General features: G+C 33.9%; 1 protein-coding gene across 1 annotated transcript; it reads left to right on the forward strand.

Moving 5' to 3' along the window:
* Positions 1 to 494: 494 nt before the first annotated feature.
* LOC127869624 (uncharacterized) lies at positions 495 to 14,994 on the forward strand. The gene is made up of 6 exons (XM_052412281.1): positions 495 to 1,789; positions 2,007 to 2,105; positions 2,666 to 3,196; positions 8,891 to 10,312; positions 10,560 to 10,637; positions 12,279 to 14,994. The coding sequence occupies exons 1-6, from the start codon at positions 937 to 939 to the stop codon at positions 12,806 to 12,808; spliced, it is 3,513 nt and encodes a 1,170-aa protein (XP_052268241.1). The 5' UTR covers positions 495 to 936; the 3' UTR covers positions 12,809 to 14,994.
* Positions 14,995 to 17,157: the final 2,163 nt, after the last annotated feature.

A 17,157-nucleotide genomic window follows, 5' to 3' on the forward strand; every position in this document is an offset into this window, starting at 1 on the left:
CTTCTTAAGAACGTGATTAAATATGATCATGTATATACTTACGAACAGTTATACGGGAAATATACATGAACAAGAACACCGTGGCAAACCTGACATCTAAACAATTTCATTTTCTGTTCCATCTTGGCAGTGTGCACTGTAGTGGAAAGTGGGCAAATTTATACCGGCCTCTTTACATTCGCTCTGCACAAAATGTTTACTTTATATTTCAATTTATGTAAATAGTCACAGTGTTAACGCACAAGATAAGTACATGTACGTACAGAAATTTGTGCACAATATACATTTCAACGACACTTTTAAGTGAACTATATTAAAAGACAACTCATATCTGAGATTGGCCGGACATAAGGTTGAACAGTTATTAAGCTCAATAAACGTTACTAATCTCTACACAATATTTGTTATAGGTTTCTACACTTTATTGATTGTTACATTTATTGTCCGTGCTGTAGAAGCGTGTCGTAATTGGTCGAGCCCGTTGAGAAATACTTTATTTAAGAAACGTGTATTGGGCAAACCTCGATAACTATCTTAACAGGTAGTAGCAAACTGGAGTAGCGCAAAAATGGGTGAAATACTTATGCGGCTTTAAAGAAAAAAACGTTTCCTTTAATCTAATTTAACGTAATATCAACAACGAGTGTTTCTTAACAAGAAGGTGTAAACTAGAGGTGCTCACAAAAGCCTGAACTAGATATATGTATGGATCTATAAGAGGATTGATATAAGTTTGCTGTACTCAAATAAGGGAAATATGTTGCATTTAATGCAGTTATCTGATAACATTGTATAATCGCATTTAACGGAGTAATCGGAAAATATTGCATACTTACTACCAATATCACACGCATACAAACATTTCCACGAAACATATATGGTAATATCGAACCAACATGTAAAGCCGTCGACATTTTAACACCATTTATTATCGAAATGTGCGATCAAAATACCTCCGTAGACTCTACGTGTTATGATGGAGAAAGCGGGGATTTACAGAAAAGCATGGAGACTGCGAGTGAAGTGGCAAATAAGCAGCACACTGCACTAACAAAACAATGTGGCGCGCTTAACAAAGTGACACATTCTATGTTTGAAAGCCAACACAAAGATTTGGAAGAAGCACACATTGAAACTGAAAGTGAATCTGTTGATGACCCTGATGGAATATCAAAGTTTTTTAAATCGCTTTTGTGTGGTACTGTAAAACCAAAAAACGTGAAGGAGAATGAAGAGTCATATCAACCCAAAGTGAAACAAACTGAAGAGAACAGTCTTCAGACTGAATTGTTGTATCAAGAGAACACATATGTTCACAAAGCAAGTATTCCTAAACTAATTCCTAATATAACGGACGCAGGAAATCAATATGCCTTCAGTTATCCTGTGCGCGGATACATGGTTATAATTGTAAACGAAACATTCAAACATCAGACGACAAGAAAAGGGTCGGATCTAGACTGGCAATACTTACATCAACTTGCCAGGAAACTCGGTTTTATTGTGTATAACAAACACGACACACATAACGTATCTAGAAGTCAGACATTGAAGATCCTCCTGGAAATGAGTCGAGCAGATCATTCGGGCTGTGATATGTTCATGTTCGCAATAAGTACGCACGGAATGATGCAACCCAACCCTCGGGCAAAAGGGCAAACAGATCATGCACTCATATGTGCGGACGACAAAATGATATTCACGAGTTCAATCACCCAAATATTCAACGATGAAAACTGTCCTTCGCTCAAAAATAAACCGAAGATTTTCCTAATACAAGCATGCAGAGGTAACGACCTGTTCAAAGTCTGATACTTTCATATATTCTCGTATTACCATAACTTCGAAACTATTACATGCAGTTTGTTTTAGAGTAGTTTACTATATTGCATATCAGTCACTTATCCAAATGCATTGTTTGCTCAAACATGCCCTTATTATTGTAATTATTTAGCTTAGTTGTCGGTTCAATATTTGTAATTTAATAAACAAAATCCCGTTTCCAGGAGAAGGATCTGATTCTGGAAGTGATGTAACTATATTGTGTCCTTCAGTTAAAGTTCATAAAACCCAAAGGCAGTTTCTGGGCAATGCTCAATGTGCAGGTAATATATCACTACAATATACTGCTGTTTTTCGTATAGATACATTAACGATAACGTTTTGCTTGAAACTTAAAACTGGTACATTTTGTTATCGTATGAAGACAATCAAATGTAGTCCTTATGTAATAATATGTTTCCCCTTTAGAATTGCCATACATGTATGCACCCGTTAGTGTTTGGTCAACGTGATTTTCCCTTTCCCATTTATTCCTTACATAAGCATTACATGTTATGAGAAAACTAATTTAAAGTATGTTCTTGTACGTTGCAGGCACAGAAGTGCGCTATATCTATGATTCCTATTATGCTTACATGTAGCACTCATCTTAGCAATAACACTCTTGCATTCCAGCAAATCCAACATATTCAAAGATAACGACACTTATCGACTGCTTTTTTAAACGCTCTTATCAGAGTTAATATCCTTGGTCTGTGTTTTCACATTCATAAAATTTACTATAAGATTCAATCAATATAGTGAGATATATTATATCAGAGTGTTTAAAATTACAATGGCAAAATAAAAAAACAATTAATATATATGTATCGCATTATTTCAGGGGACGGTTCTCAACAAATAAAGGACGATTCTGATGCCATGGGCAAGTCCGACAGTGAGACAACTTCATCGCGAAACGTGTTTATGGGCACAAGTTATGGAGCAAGACCCAATTCGTTTGTCAACCTACGTGCGATTCGGCAACCGCATAAGACAGAGCCAAAAGAAACACCCTACCCTGTCGTGGACACCCCGTCACTACGCTGCGACAACGACCAGCTGGTGTTTTACGCGATTCCACAAGGACAAATGGCTTGGAGGAGTGAAGGCGATGGTTCATGGATGTTATATTATCTGCACACGATACTCAACGGACGAGGCTGTGGACAACCGTTGAACCTATTGAAAACCCTAACGAAGGTTTCGGCACAGATGTCAATGAGGACCTCTAACTCGCCGTCCAACTTAAAATTGCATGAAAAGAAAGCTGTATCAATTATAGAACACAAATTAACCCGCGATATCATTTTGACACCAAAGCAGTATCATACTCAACACGAACATATAGGGAAATACAGACAATGGGCAATTTAATGTATGATTGTGTATATGGTAACATGTTAAAACTGTTAAGATACTGTGTCCATGTAATGCGTCAAATAAAAATATATGCTTAGTAAGCGTTGAATTTAATTACGTTTTTAAGGGAGTCTTAAAAACACGAGCTGTGGTGGCGAGCATTGTTCTATCTTTATTCGAAAGTTATCAAACACAAATGTATGAACACACAAATAAAACTTCAAATGAGTGAACGAAAATAAATTAAAGGACGTGACTGAACTCGTGATGGTTCTTTTCAAACGCCTTGAGTACAAGTAAATGTTAAGGTTTAACGATGTGTGGTTGTCTTGTTATTGCGGGTATAATGATGGGATAAAATCATAGGTGTGCTACTTTTCTTTTCGCTGTCGTTAGAAAAGTATCTGATGTACACCTTTTTGTATTTCACACATTTGTCAATTAGTTAGGATTCTATTGCATTGTGATGTTTCTAAATTTATATTAGTTAAATAGATTGATTCAGAGACCCTGTACTATTGTAGAAAACAAAAAAATCTTTTAAATTAACAGGAAATATAAAAACAAGGCGTTTTACACTATTCATATTAATACATTAACGTATGTTTGCTAACTACATACAAGTGGCCTATCGCTGGTTATTAAGGTAATTCAGTACAAGAATACAATCATCTTATCTTAAAGAATTAAGCATGTATTTACAGATTGCTTAACGCCATATAAACGCTGATCAACATAAATATGTTATAACAATTATTAGTTTTAGCGATATCAATTATAGTTTTTACGGGAAATCTTGAAAAAAAAACCTGTGCGTAAGGGCGATATCGTTAGACCCATTTTCGCATGACGCGGCTCATAACATAATTGTGTTCTTTTTCATTATCATGTAAGCATGTATCATTAACAATTGTACTACCTTTGTTAATTATTATGGAATATTGCTGTGTCAAGTGAAATTTATCCCAGTATAGGGTACGATATTCAATAATCTTTAAATATCTTAAAAAAAGAAATTGTTGTTATTGTTTTTGATGTGTTTTACCTTTCAAATAGTTATTTGACTTATTGGCCTCTCGTTATGCAACGCCCCCCCCCCCCCCCCCCCGCCTATTAAAAAAAATCTACACATGCATTTTTTAACTATTGCCGTTGATGTTGACCCTGTTGCAGAATACTGGCATATATCTTAAGCAAAAGCAATGCACAACCGTTACTGTTTTTTGAAAAGTGGTGTACCTGCTCACCATTTTAGGTTATTTACATTTGTGTTTAGCATACACTTCCCACTATTGTGATACTTTAAAATTCTCAAGTTTGTGTTCAAGGTCAGTTCATGCATGGAATGACACTGTGAATAATTGTAAAATAATATTGGAGAGATTAACATGTGTATAGACCTTCCTTGAGCCCGATTGGCGTCCCATATAAGTCACATTAAACATGGAAATTTACCTATCTAACCCTCGTGTCGACTTCTTTATAACGTGTTTGCATTTAAAAACTGCTGTTCTATTTGAATGAATCTTCATTGTTAAATACCGTCGAAAATCAATGCGAATTTGTAAAAACAATAGCGGCATTTATAACGATACATGATTAATATTGGTTTAATACATGGATAATATTGAATATATAACCCTGTTTGTTATCTTAAATGACTTTGTTGCATCGCCTTTTGTTACAATTACACGAGTGTGTTCAGCGAATGCGAATTTTGATAAGTATGTTCTTCCTTGATAATCTCCATTGTTACTTTACATGTTATTTTAAGAATACGTTGTCATATAATGTATGTGTTCTTGTGTTTTGGTTTCGTTTTTAAATGTATTATCTATATGTGTTGTAATTACATGCTATTGTCAAGTGACCAATGCACACAATGTTGACATGACAATTTGAATATATTATATATTGGTCATAGAATTTGTCATACATATAATGTTTAAGAGCAGCTCACTAACGCAAGTTATATGATAACATATTGAACATACATAGTGCTAGTTACGAATGAATCAGGTCTGTTTAAATAAATGTTATATTTGTATTGGTGCACTGAAAGAACAAGATAAATAAATCTGTAATTAGTGCTCGTGTTTTTATCAATGTTTTCCAGATTAAACTTAAATTGGCTCACATACACCCATGCGTTCCGAGATGCTTTGAAGGCATTTATACGTTTTTTTTCACTGATTTGCAACAAAAAGAATCACTCGTGTATTAATGATTTAAATTATGTAAAATAATACATCAAAATTCAATTAAAAATACATTCAGTATAACAAAATGAGATTGTGAGAATTTGGTCATTGAATCCAAAATTCAAACTGTTTTAATTAAATAAGATCTAACTAGAATACATTGCTTTTTTATAATCTATAAATAATATATTGCTTGATTTACATCTGAATCCGCTAATATGTATAAACTGGTATGATATCTTTATGCAAAATCTTACTTTTGTTTTGATTCCGTTAAAACAAAATACATCTTTAAAAAGGAGCTAAATGATTCATTTTCTGTTCTGAAGTGATATGTGTGTATAGAATTTCATATGCCAGTCTCATTCGATTCGGTTATGAGAGCAGTGTGTCCATTTGAAATCTTCTAAATTTCTTTGTACTGGTCATTGATGAAACGTAGGTATTTACGTTGGATTGCCTCTGCATGGTACTTTACATAAATAAATGTGTGCGTAGTATATTTAAATTGGTGGTTACACTAATACCAATATTTAAATGGGTAGAGCGATCGCTTTAAAGCGCTTTTATACGGTATTTTTGCTGAGAGTATCAACTGGTATTCATCGAGATTTATCCAGTCAAGTGGAAATTCTCAGTTTAGAAATGAGTTGTAATATATCAGCAAGAAATCATATTGTAAAAAATAACAGCACACATATTGATGTAAATTATTAAAAGTTTACATTATGTTTGTTTACATATTTTGAGGTTTTCACTAGTGACAGACAAGTAACGTTCATTATTAAATATTTAGCAGTTTTCATAAATCGCGTATATCTGAACCAATTGCACTGAGCATTATCATAAAATTACATGTCAATTTATTTAATGTGATTTTGTTTGAGATTCTTAAGCTCATGTACACGTTGAGTAAATCAACTTAGATATATAAGTTTTCTGGGCTTTTACTTATGTTCCATGCAAGGAAAGGATACGATTGTTTAAGTGATATAGAAATATCGTGTTCGTCAGTTAAAGCTTAAAGAACACAAAGTTCTCGTGCGATACTCAGTGCGCAGGTAATATCGTAACATGTTTTACATTTTTGTTTTATATAAGTGAAAATAAGTTGAGTTTTATTTAAACAATATTAATGTTTGTTTTACGTTGTTTTATTTTCATTAGCGCCTTATTTATCATAAGGTTTCTGCTAAAACAATTCGACAAAAAGTAAGGACCGATTGTTATTCGTTCATCGTTAAAAAATCCGTTCCATGTTATGGGAACTTTCGCTTCATACACATAGATACTTTTGATGAAAAAACAAACGGTTTGATCTCATTTTCATGTACGGTACAGAAAGAAATGAATATGTATATGTAAAACTCAAAATGTTCATCAATCCACTATGATATCGAGCGCAACTCTTATCACAATTTCGGTCGTGCACTCCGTAATGTCAAACATATTCAAAGATTACGACAAAATGTCATAGACGTTATCTTTACGCTGTTATCCATTTTTATGGTTGCATATTTCTATCATTCTATGTATTTCATTTATAATAACAATACGTACAGTGCGAGATATATTAAACAGTAAAGAGTTGGTTTTGATGACAAAATGACATAATAAAAACACAAAGATAGAGGTATGTCATTCTTGCATAGGAAAGTATTCAGCCAATAAATGGCGATTCTGATGCCAGTGGCCAGGCGAACAGTGAGAGTGAAGGAACAAAATCGCCCGACGTGGCACATACTTTGCAGCAAAATCAAATGTCACTGTGCGTGTTGGTCGGGCACCACAAGATATGACAGAACATAAAACACTCAAACACCCAACTGTTTCACTATGACAAAGGCCAAGAAAATAATTGCATGCACGCATTAAGGTTTCCAATTACATCACCTATATACTAGTATTGAGATAATATATTAAATATTGATATCGACTTTTTAAAAAAGAATTTGTATAGATTAATCATTCGTAGGAAACCGGGACATGTAAATATGCGTCAAAAAGATAAAGAACATGCGTTTTACATCATCATTATCTAAAGCCTGATAGTACGAACAATGACAAAGCAATAGATAATAGATTATGGGTATAACTATCTTATTGTTTTTTTGGCATGTCCATTGTGACAAAAACAAATATTGCGTCAGATAAAACATGACTAAGATAGTACGTTTGTATAATGTAGACATACCCCATACAACTTATGTTGCGAGTCGCTAATGCAGATTAACATCTTTGGTGAGCATGCGTTTTGGCGGGTTTCATGGCCGCCAAATTGACAATTGTTCACGCATGAACGATATGGAAGAAATTATTTACCGTAGAAACACATGAAGTACATATAATTTAAGTATGCTTACAGGTGATTAATACTGATTATAGAGAATACTGCACGGTAGTCCTTTAGGTAGAAAGAACATATTTAAACTTAGATCAAAGTACAAAAATACTCATTTGCAATTGTTGAAATGAACAAAGGCAATATAATATCTTTTTTTTAAGAATGTAACAAATTAATCTCCGACATTCGTATATTTAAATGGTATCATCATTCTTATTTATGTGGAAAAAAACACGGGATTTAAAATAATAGTGTTACGTTGGATTTGAAAGCTTTCTAATTGTCATCATTGTATATACATATATTGTTAAAGTTTATAAAAACGGATTAAGAAAACATGCTAAAGAAACGAGTATATTTTAGTTAGACAGAAAGGTGTAGTATTAACCATCGCAATCGTGCATTAAGAATATTTTTAAGAGGAAAAATTTTACACATTGAATGTTCAAATCATTTCGCATCAAAAACTTCAAAAATGATCTAAGTAGCAGATTTAGCTGCTTCTATACATAAGAAATATTCAACCGAATAGATCAATTCTTTTGATAAACAAAACTTAATTTTCGTTCAGAGTAATCAATCTTAATACAATTTCCACATAAGTAAGCATATCTAGTTTCCTGTGCTAACATTGAATACGTCTTGTGACCGTACTATTTACCAACCGTGCCTACCCGTCTATCAGGTTTGCGTAGGACGCTCATTATCTTCATATTATTCACCTCGGTCACGAGTTGTCATAAGGAAGATACACAATAATATGATTGTTGTATAAAAACACGGATTAAAGATCTACGGATATTAATATTTTTCGCAGAAATGTTTCAAATAAAGGGTGAGGCTTTATAATATATATATGAAATATATAACAATCATGTTGGGAAAATTCTGATCAAAAGTGTGGTTAAAACGGACTTAATCATTACGTGTCGCTTATTTAGAAGAATTGATTAAGTAAAGCACAATTTTAGTAAATCCTTTGTTTATATGAATGTACATTATCTCCACAATCTATTTGAAAGTCTAATACACATACACAATCTTTTCAGGAAAGAGCTATACATAGAAAATTATCGTTGAACCACAATTGGGGCTATCTGATAAGAGTCGTTCGCCAAAAACTGAATTTGACCGTTGAGACAAGTGTTGTGAACTAATTTAGTACGTATTTTTTATCTGTGGATAAACGCCAGTTCTTATAACCGCGTTATGGAGGTAAAAGATGACGAACGCAAGGAGTGTTGCCGGGTAGAGCAAGCAACTGGAAAAACCGTATGTCATACACGTGATTGTGAACAAGCCGATTTGTTCAACGAACTCGTGACATTGGAAAATAGCGGTGAACACCACCTGTTGGTGATCGAAAATGAAAGTCGACAGACAGGGATAAATAATGTTGAAACAGAAAATTCTGACAAAAACTGTGGCACAGAAGCTACTAGCGACATCACGATGCAAACTACTCGTTTATCCACGGATAGTTCATTAAAAAATATTAGTTCATCGAAGAATATACAAATTAAAACAGCCGACTTTCTTTCGGTCATTAATACCATCGATCAGGAAAATAAAATACACTTTCCAGCGACAGAAAATAGAAAAGCAATCCCTGACGAAAAACATATAGCAGAAAATAGAAACGAAATATGCATGACGATTCACACAACGACTTTAAATATAAGTAGTGATTTTGAGAAAGATGACAGCGATGAATACAGAAAAGATGGATGTGATGTGGTTGATGGTTTAGGAAAATTAGTAAAACAAAAAGTTAAAACGTTAATTGTGTGTGCCTCTAGTAAAGGGATGACAGTGGATGACGACAGTCTACCATTCCAAAAAGCAAATAAAGAAAAGGTAGATGAAAACGGTGATAATTTGTGGGTAAATAGTCCCTTATATGGTAAAGAAACAGAAATTAACACATGTACTACAGTTGTACGTGAAAGCGAAGAGAAGGTGAGCAGAGTCAGTGTTGGGCAAGAAGAATGCGGCCCTTTCACTGTAGCCTCTACAGTGTTCACTTCAGAATTAACGGAAACCACAAAAGAAACGTGTCATTTTTTCCTTCCCTCACAGCTCGATGAAACGAAGACCCAATCTGCACAAACTGTTCAAATTTCAAATACCAAATGTCATGGAAATGGTGTTTTACTTGTTGACCCATACTATTTCAATCGCGGTCACCGAGGCTATATGATTATCATTGTTAATCAAACGTTTAATCACCAAGCGTTTAGGGATGGAGCACATAAAGATGTTGAGTATTTATACAACATTGCTTACAAACTTCGTTTAACAGTCTATAAAGGTAAAAATACAAATATGTCCTTCACAGAAACGAAACAGTTGCTCGAAGATGTGAGGTGTCTCGACCATTCGGATAGTGACATGCTTGCCTTAGGAATTAGCACACACGGGTTGGAACAACCGAACCCAAATGCTAAAGGAAAGAGTGACCATGCCCTTGTGTGCTCAGACGACAGAATGATTTTTACCAGCACAATTACTGAAATGTTCAGCGACGACAATTGCCCGTCCCTAAAAGACAAACCAAAATTATTCATAATCCAAGCTTGTAGAGGTAAGTTAATCTCTTTGATTATTGATTTATAATTGTATCAACTAACATAAATATAATTGAATGAATATAACCAAGTGAGTAATAAATATAGCAAATGTATACTTAATGGTAATTACCAAAATCAATCAATCATTTAAAATAGACAAGCCAAATATTTCTAACGTCATCACTCACGTTTTAGTTCAGTCGCTGCAACCCTAAATTTATTATTTGAGATGTTCATGAATTTATGTAAATTCTGTCCTAGGTGAAGAACATGACAGCGGTGCTGACCTTTCGGTGGCAAAAAAGATCGCTCTTGATCGAACTTGTGGCGGTAACGCAGGTAAATGAACAACTCATGCTTTTATATTATTGAAGGCGTATTTGTTTTAGGTAAATTACGTCGATAGAATGGATGGGGACAAAGTGCTGCATATTAATTATAAATACGTCAAATTTTGGCTACAGGTCACTCAACACAGTTTCTGCGTAATGTTTTAACAGAAATTATATTATAATTTGTCTGCTATGCAATGCAACACTGTCAGCTTCACGCATCTTGGTTCACTATAACAAACTATTTCTCAGGACGCAATGCCGGTACAAAATCATGTGCGACACACCATTTTCGGAGATTTACAATACAAATTATTAACGAAAAAAGTATACAACTATTCAATTTAACGAACATTCGCATGCTTAAATATAACAGGAAATATATAAAGCATTTATAAATATGTGTGTTTAATTATTATGTAGTTTTTCAATTAATAATGAGTTAAAACAAAAAACGTGTTAACCATAAGGCCAACAAAGTAAGTTAGTTTCCACTAAAATCGTGAAAGAAGGCAGGTTAGGTATACTTCCAAATTTAATAAGAATATTTATTGAAAGTGTAAATAAACTTGAGATATTGAATAAAAGAGAGTGTGTTGGTTTTCTGGAGATCAATTATTATAAACACGTGATCATGAAAGATCAACTATTTCACTCACTGAATCACCCATGAAAATATTAATTGCTCTGATCGCTCGTGAATTAAAATCGATAGTCTACCAAAATAAACAACCATCGTCAATTTAACTTCTTATGTAAAAATATTTCTTAGATTTTTTAGCTTCTTTGGAAAGTATCATTTGTCTGAAATTCGGTAAATTTAAAACAAGAACACTTCCTTAATGTTGTTTGTTCAATTTTCAACGATGTACGTGTATATTAAAGTTGGTGCATACATTACACACTATGCAACGGTGGGTTTAATTGGGTTCATATGTCGTATGTCAGTGTTTTTTTGTTGTTGATTCCTATCACCGTGATCATCGACCTATGAAACAATGCAGGAACTTGGTAGTTTAACGTATTTGAGGAAACTTAATGGGCATATTATTTTGAAATCGCTTATGCGAACAACGCAATCATCGAACATGGTGACACGTACCGACTAAATCTTAAACGTAGGGGTATCTTATTGTATTACATCAAAGCCAATACAATTAGCCGTGTACATTTTTACCAAACACGTAGAATCATTTGTTGAAAAATGAAACTAAGACAGCGAATGGTTTGACAAACATGTTATCTGAGCTTATCTAGAACATTCATAAAGTGGTGAGACATTGAAAGCTATCTTGCATTAAAGTCGATATAAATTGTACACGGACAATTAGACGATCACCCATTTTAGATGTTTAACCAATCTGACAAATTTGAGAGTATAGCTATTATGAGATGATAACTATTTTGGTTGACCGTAGCCATTACTTACATTGATGACTTAAGTTATAAAATAAATATACTATAAAGGGTATGCTGTGCATAAGATCATGTTCCATATGGAATCTACATGTATAACAAAAGAACGCACCAAATGTCTTAGTTATACGCATTGTTCACAATTATATTAAACCATTAAAATAAAATGGTCGTGTAGTATTTTGCTTTTCTCTTTTAACTCCCTGTTGTTATAATTCGTGTCGAATTCCAGAGACTTGTTGGCAGCCATGCTTGGACGACTCTGACGTGCACTTTGCCAAGGACAGCTGGGCTACCGGTCCTGACAACCAAGGTCAACCTGTACAGCTCCATGACGACCTCCTGGCTACAACCGGAAATGAGTCATTCGCGTTACCCATGGTTCCTCAGTTCACTTCCACTCAGCTCGTTCGTGAACAACTTGGGTCGAGTCCCCACCTTAAACCTTTCCCCTTCGTTGACACACCGTCCCTAAAGTGCGAGAACAACCAACTTGTTTTCTACGCCATACCCCCGGGCATGTTTGCGTGGCGGAACACAGAGGACGGCTCCTGGATGCTGTATTACCTAAACAATCTTATTGAGATGTGTGATGACAGACGGCCAATTAATATGCTAAAACTCTTGTTAAAAGTGAACGCTGTGATGGCTCGGAGGACTACTAACGTCCCTTCTGATAAAAATCTCGATAAAAAGAAGGCGATATCAGTTGTAGAACACAAACTTACTAGGGACTTGATCTTTCCGCCGTTAGTGAAATGATCAATTACAAAAAAGTGTGATGTACGATGATATTTGAAGATTCTTCTAAAAGAACCAGTGTAATATACCAATCAGTTTATTTCTATGTTCTGTTAAAATTTCTCTTTCAAAATCGTATTTTACAATAAACAAACAAATGGAACAAAAGTTTCTGCATACACCAGCAAGTAAGAGCTTTTTTCATTGGCCGATGTCGACAAAAAGATGGTTTATATTTCACCTTCAATACTATTATCTGGTAGAATGAGCTTTGCAAAATATCAACAGACTGCTTTGTAATCAATTTTTGACAGAATAAGTCGTGCTGATTTGAAAATTAAAGGGTAAAACAAATGCAACCCATATATTGATTGATTTGGTTCTGCTCGCACTTATATTTATACACATAGTTAATATCAAGGTCTTAGCCCAGTTTTACCATATATATTAATTGTTGTTGTTTTTAAGAAATTTGACGTCGGTTTTCTTTCTCAAGAGTTTGCTGTGTCTCATTTTGCTCGAGTAAATTTACATTTAACCTTATACTAATGTATACGTTTTTATTTTCCATTGTTTTGCAATAAAGTCAAGTTAAATGTTTAATGTATATACTCTGATATAATTCTGTTTTTCTTTTTGTCTGTTAGCATAACACAATTTAGTCATTTAATATTGCATATAAGCACGTTTCCTTTATATTTTATTTTGTTTGTTTATTGTGAAGGGATACTACTCATCTGAGTTTTATCCCAGGATAGGGTACGATATATCAACAGTCTTAAAACATTAAAATATGCTTTATTCGTGTTAATTGTTTTCACTGTGCTCTGTTTCAAACTACATCGATGATTCTCTTGTAAGATAGGCACACTTATATTTATTTTGCTATTTTTGTTTTGTTTTGCGTTTTTTGCTTTATGTTGTTGATCTTGTTGATCTGACAGATCTCATCTTTATAAAATTTTATACACAATAATTCCAGTATGTTTGACAAATGTTGTACCTGCGCACACATATTTTGCTGGTTCTCATGGTCAACAGTTTCACGTTATTAATTGATGTGTTCAAGACGGACATCGCATGCTTTATATGCACATAAGTTCACAAGTTCGCATGTAGTTGTTCAAGCTCAGTTTCTGCAGGTCATGACAATATGTTAATAATCGTACAATAATATTGGAAAGATCATTATGTATATACCCTACGTGAGACCGATTGTCGTCCCATATTAGTCACATTATACATGGTAATTGACCGATATAATCCTCGTGCCGTTTACTCTATAATTCATTGCAATAAAATGCGTTTTGTTTTTAGTACGCGAATCTTCATTAAAGAATGTTTAAATAACGTTGAAAATCAATACGCATTTGTAATAAATTTTAATTCACTTATTCTGCTTTTGTGTTCATTAGTTAAACCATAACGTATGTATGCTTTGTAATGATATACCGGTGTCTTTTATTGCGATTAGTGATTAATACTGGTGTTATACCTTGAAATTATTTTATGTGTAACTTTTTAACTATCTTCACTGACGATGTTGCAGTGCGTTTTATTACAATTGTATGCGCGTGTTTAGTAAATGCGAACGTTGACAATTGTTTTTGTCCTAAATAATTTCAATTGTAACCTAAGTTGTACATTTCTTTTGAAGACTTTGTTTTTGTGACATAGATTTTCTTCCTTGTGTTTGTTTTATAGATTGTTGCTAATAGTATATGTTATTTTCACGTAGCCTTAGCACATACTATTAAATTGACATCGTGAATAAAAAAAAATCACAAACAGGTCATGTTTAGTACACGTGATACTAGTAAATATTTTACATAAACCAGTCTGGTTTTGCACGAATCCAGGTCAATACAAATATATGTAATTTATATTGGTAAGCGCACTAATATAAAGAGATAAATAAATATGTAAGCGGCCCTCGTGTTTTAACCTATATCGTTCTGATGAAACTAAAATTGATTGACGTAAAATCATGCTTTTCGAGATACTTAAGATGCATAAATACGTATTTTAAAGACGCAAACATGTATTTCGCGCGTGTCAAACATTAAAAGAAGGTAACATCCCAAACAAACTCAAATAAAAACTTTGAAAATCACAAAATATTGCAGAGAGAAAAGGTTCTTGAAACCAACATATTTTAACGAAATAATATGCAATTCGAATAAAAAAAATAAAGCCTCAATAAATAATATATTGTTGTATTCAAAACCAAATCCGCTTATATTCTTAAAATCATCTATTTTTTCTTAAATAGGTTTATAAAAATAATTTTGCTCAATAAAAACAAAATTCAGAAAATATGAATTATTTCCTTTTCGGAATTGGATAGGTATATGTGTGCAGAATATCGTACAGATGTATTTATCCAGTTGACGCAGTTACGTGATCATGATGCATGCAAGACTTTTCTCATGAATCGTGGGTATTTACATTTCATTGCCTATACGTGGTACGTTATATACATGAATTTATATATGCAGAATAAATTTTAATACATAAGTGGTTACACTCATACCTGTATGTAAAGGGGTATAGCAATCGATTTCCAGTCAAGTGAATACGTTTGCAGTTTAACCAGGGACTTTAATACATAAGAACGAGATTCGATTTTATTACTGCAATCAGCCATATTGATGTAAATTATATATTGTTTTTTAATAAACATGCCTATGTATTCAACATTGGCAATTTAAAAAGAAGATAATTAAACTGTTTTGCAGTTACCATGCATAATGTTAACATTTGCCAGATAGACGAAGTACTGTCAGTTTGGAAGCGCAAGTAAGTGTATTGGTTGTATCAATTTGATGTTGGAAGCGCAAGTAAGTGTATTGGTTGTATCAATTTGATGTTGGAAGCGCAAGTAAGTGTATTGGCTGTATCAATTTGATGTTGGAAGCGCAAGTAAGTGTGTTGGCTGTATCAATTTGATGTTGGAAGCGCAAGTAAGCGTATTGGCTGTATCAATTTGATGTTGGAAGCGCAAGTAAGTGTATTGGTTGTATCAATTTGATGTTGGAAGCGCAAGTAAGTGTATTGGTTGTATCAATTTGATGTTGGAAGCGCAAGTAAGTGTATTGGTTGTATCAATTTGATGTTGGAAGCGCAAGTAAGTGTGTTGGCTGTATCAAGTAAGTGTATTGGTTGTATCAATTTGATGCAGTAGCCTGCTAATGAAAGTATACACAAAGTTAACCTTCGATATCACCAGCAAGAGAGAAATCTTATTATACAAGTCGAAGTTCTGTTTGTGGTGTTCTTAAAATGTGTGATCACCTACAGGCGATGTTTAGCGGGCAAATAAAACCTTATATAGGACTCACTAATAGCTTCGCGTATAATGAATACAATACCAATAACTACAATCCTGCTTAATAAGGTATACATACGTTTTGCATTATTTACGTCAATACTTTATGTGCATACATACTTCGGTTAACGTCTGTTTCTATAACACATGGAAACGGAGTCTTTAGAAACTTCATATTTTAATTCTAATATAAAATGTATTTTAAGAAACATTGAACTGTGGTGTTGATATATAGTTACGGTTAATCGAAAAATATTATGTTCGCGTTTGCGTGACCCGCGGTGTAATAAAATACTCGTCTTTTGTTTTAAAAGATTTAAATCAATTCACTTCGTTTCGGGTTATTGAATAATATATTGGCGAAAACACAAACCTATACGTCCAATGCATGTATAGTGAATTAAGAAGTTTCAAATAAATATGTTACTTTACAATTATTGTAATAGTATGAATATAATCATATCAACATAAATACTTACGTTTACGCAGTGCAAGTTCATTGTACGATTTTGAGGAATCGTACGGAGTTAATTACAATAGATTATACAATTGAAAATGGCGTACAAACTAACAAATGTCGAGAGCTATACAGCAACACACTGAAGAGTTAAGGCGAGAGAGGCTAGCAAGCAGGAGTCAAGCGAATCACCCAAAGTATGGTGGAGACCCCATGAAGCGAGGAGAACGATTCAATAAAGAAACTACCAACATGACGTCAGTGTTCTCCGAGATGGATAGCTTCTTTAAGACCGCACGTATGCAAAGTAGCAACGCTGGTTACCAAGGAGGATGGACTGTGAGCAAACGAGTGCCTTCAAAGCCTTACCAGCCCAATCTTCGAGACACTTACCCGCGGAACCAGTATACGATGATGCCGGAATACAATGGACCTAAGTATTATACTGGTCACTTTTTAAAATACGACTACAAGGACCAGCCTCCGAAACCTGCGGAGGTAGACACAAGCAGACCGGTTGTATTTAAGACGCAAACTATCGAACGCGTGCAGACAAAAAAGAAGTATGGACATAATTTAAAAGGC

The sequence above is a fragment of the Dreissena polymorpha genome, chromosome 2, assembly GCF_020536995.1.
Source record: "Dreissena polymorpha isolate Duluth1 chromosome 2, UMN_Dpol_1.0, whole genome shotgun sequence".
NCBI lineage: Eukaryota > Metazoa > Mollusca > Bivalvia > Myida > Dreissenidae > Dreissena > Dreissena polymorpha.

Excerpts from the sequence above, each read along its gene's own strand:
- LOC127869624 (XM_052412281.1), top strand. The coding sequence starts at position 937 with ATGTGCGATCAAAATACCTCCGTAGACTCTACGTGTTATGATGGAGAA. Across the intron at positions 1,790-2,006 it reads CCTAATACAAGCATGCAGAG|GAGAAGGATCTGATTCTGGA; the intron begins GTAACGACCTGT and ends TCCCGTTTCCAG. Across the intron at positions 3,197-8,890 it reads ATACAGACAATGGGCAATTT|TACGTATTTTTTATCTGTGG; the intron begins AATGTATGATTG and ends GAACTAATTTAG.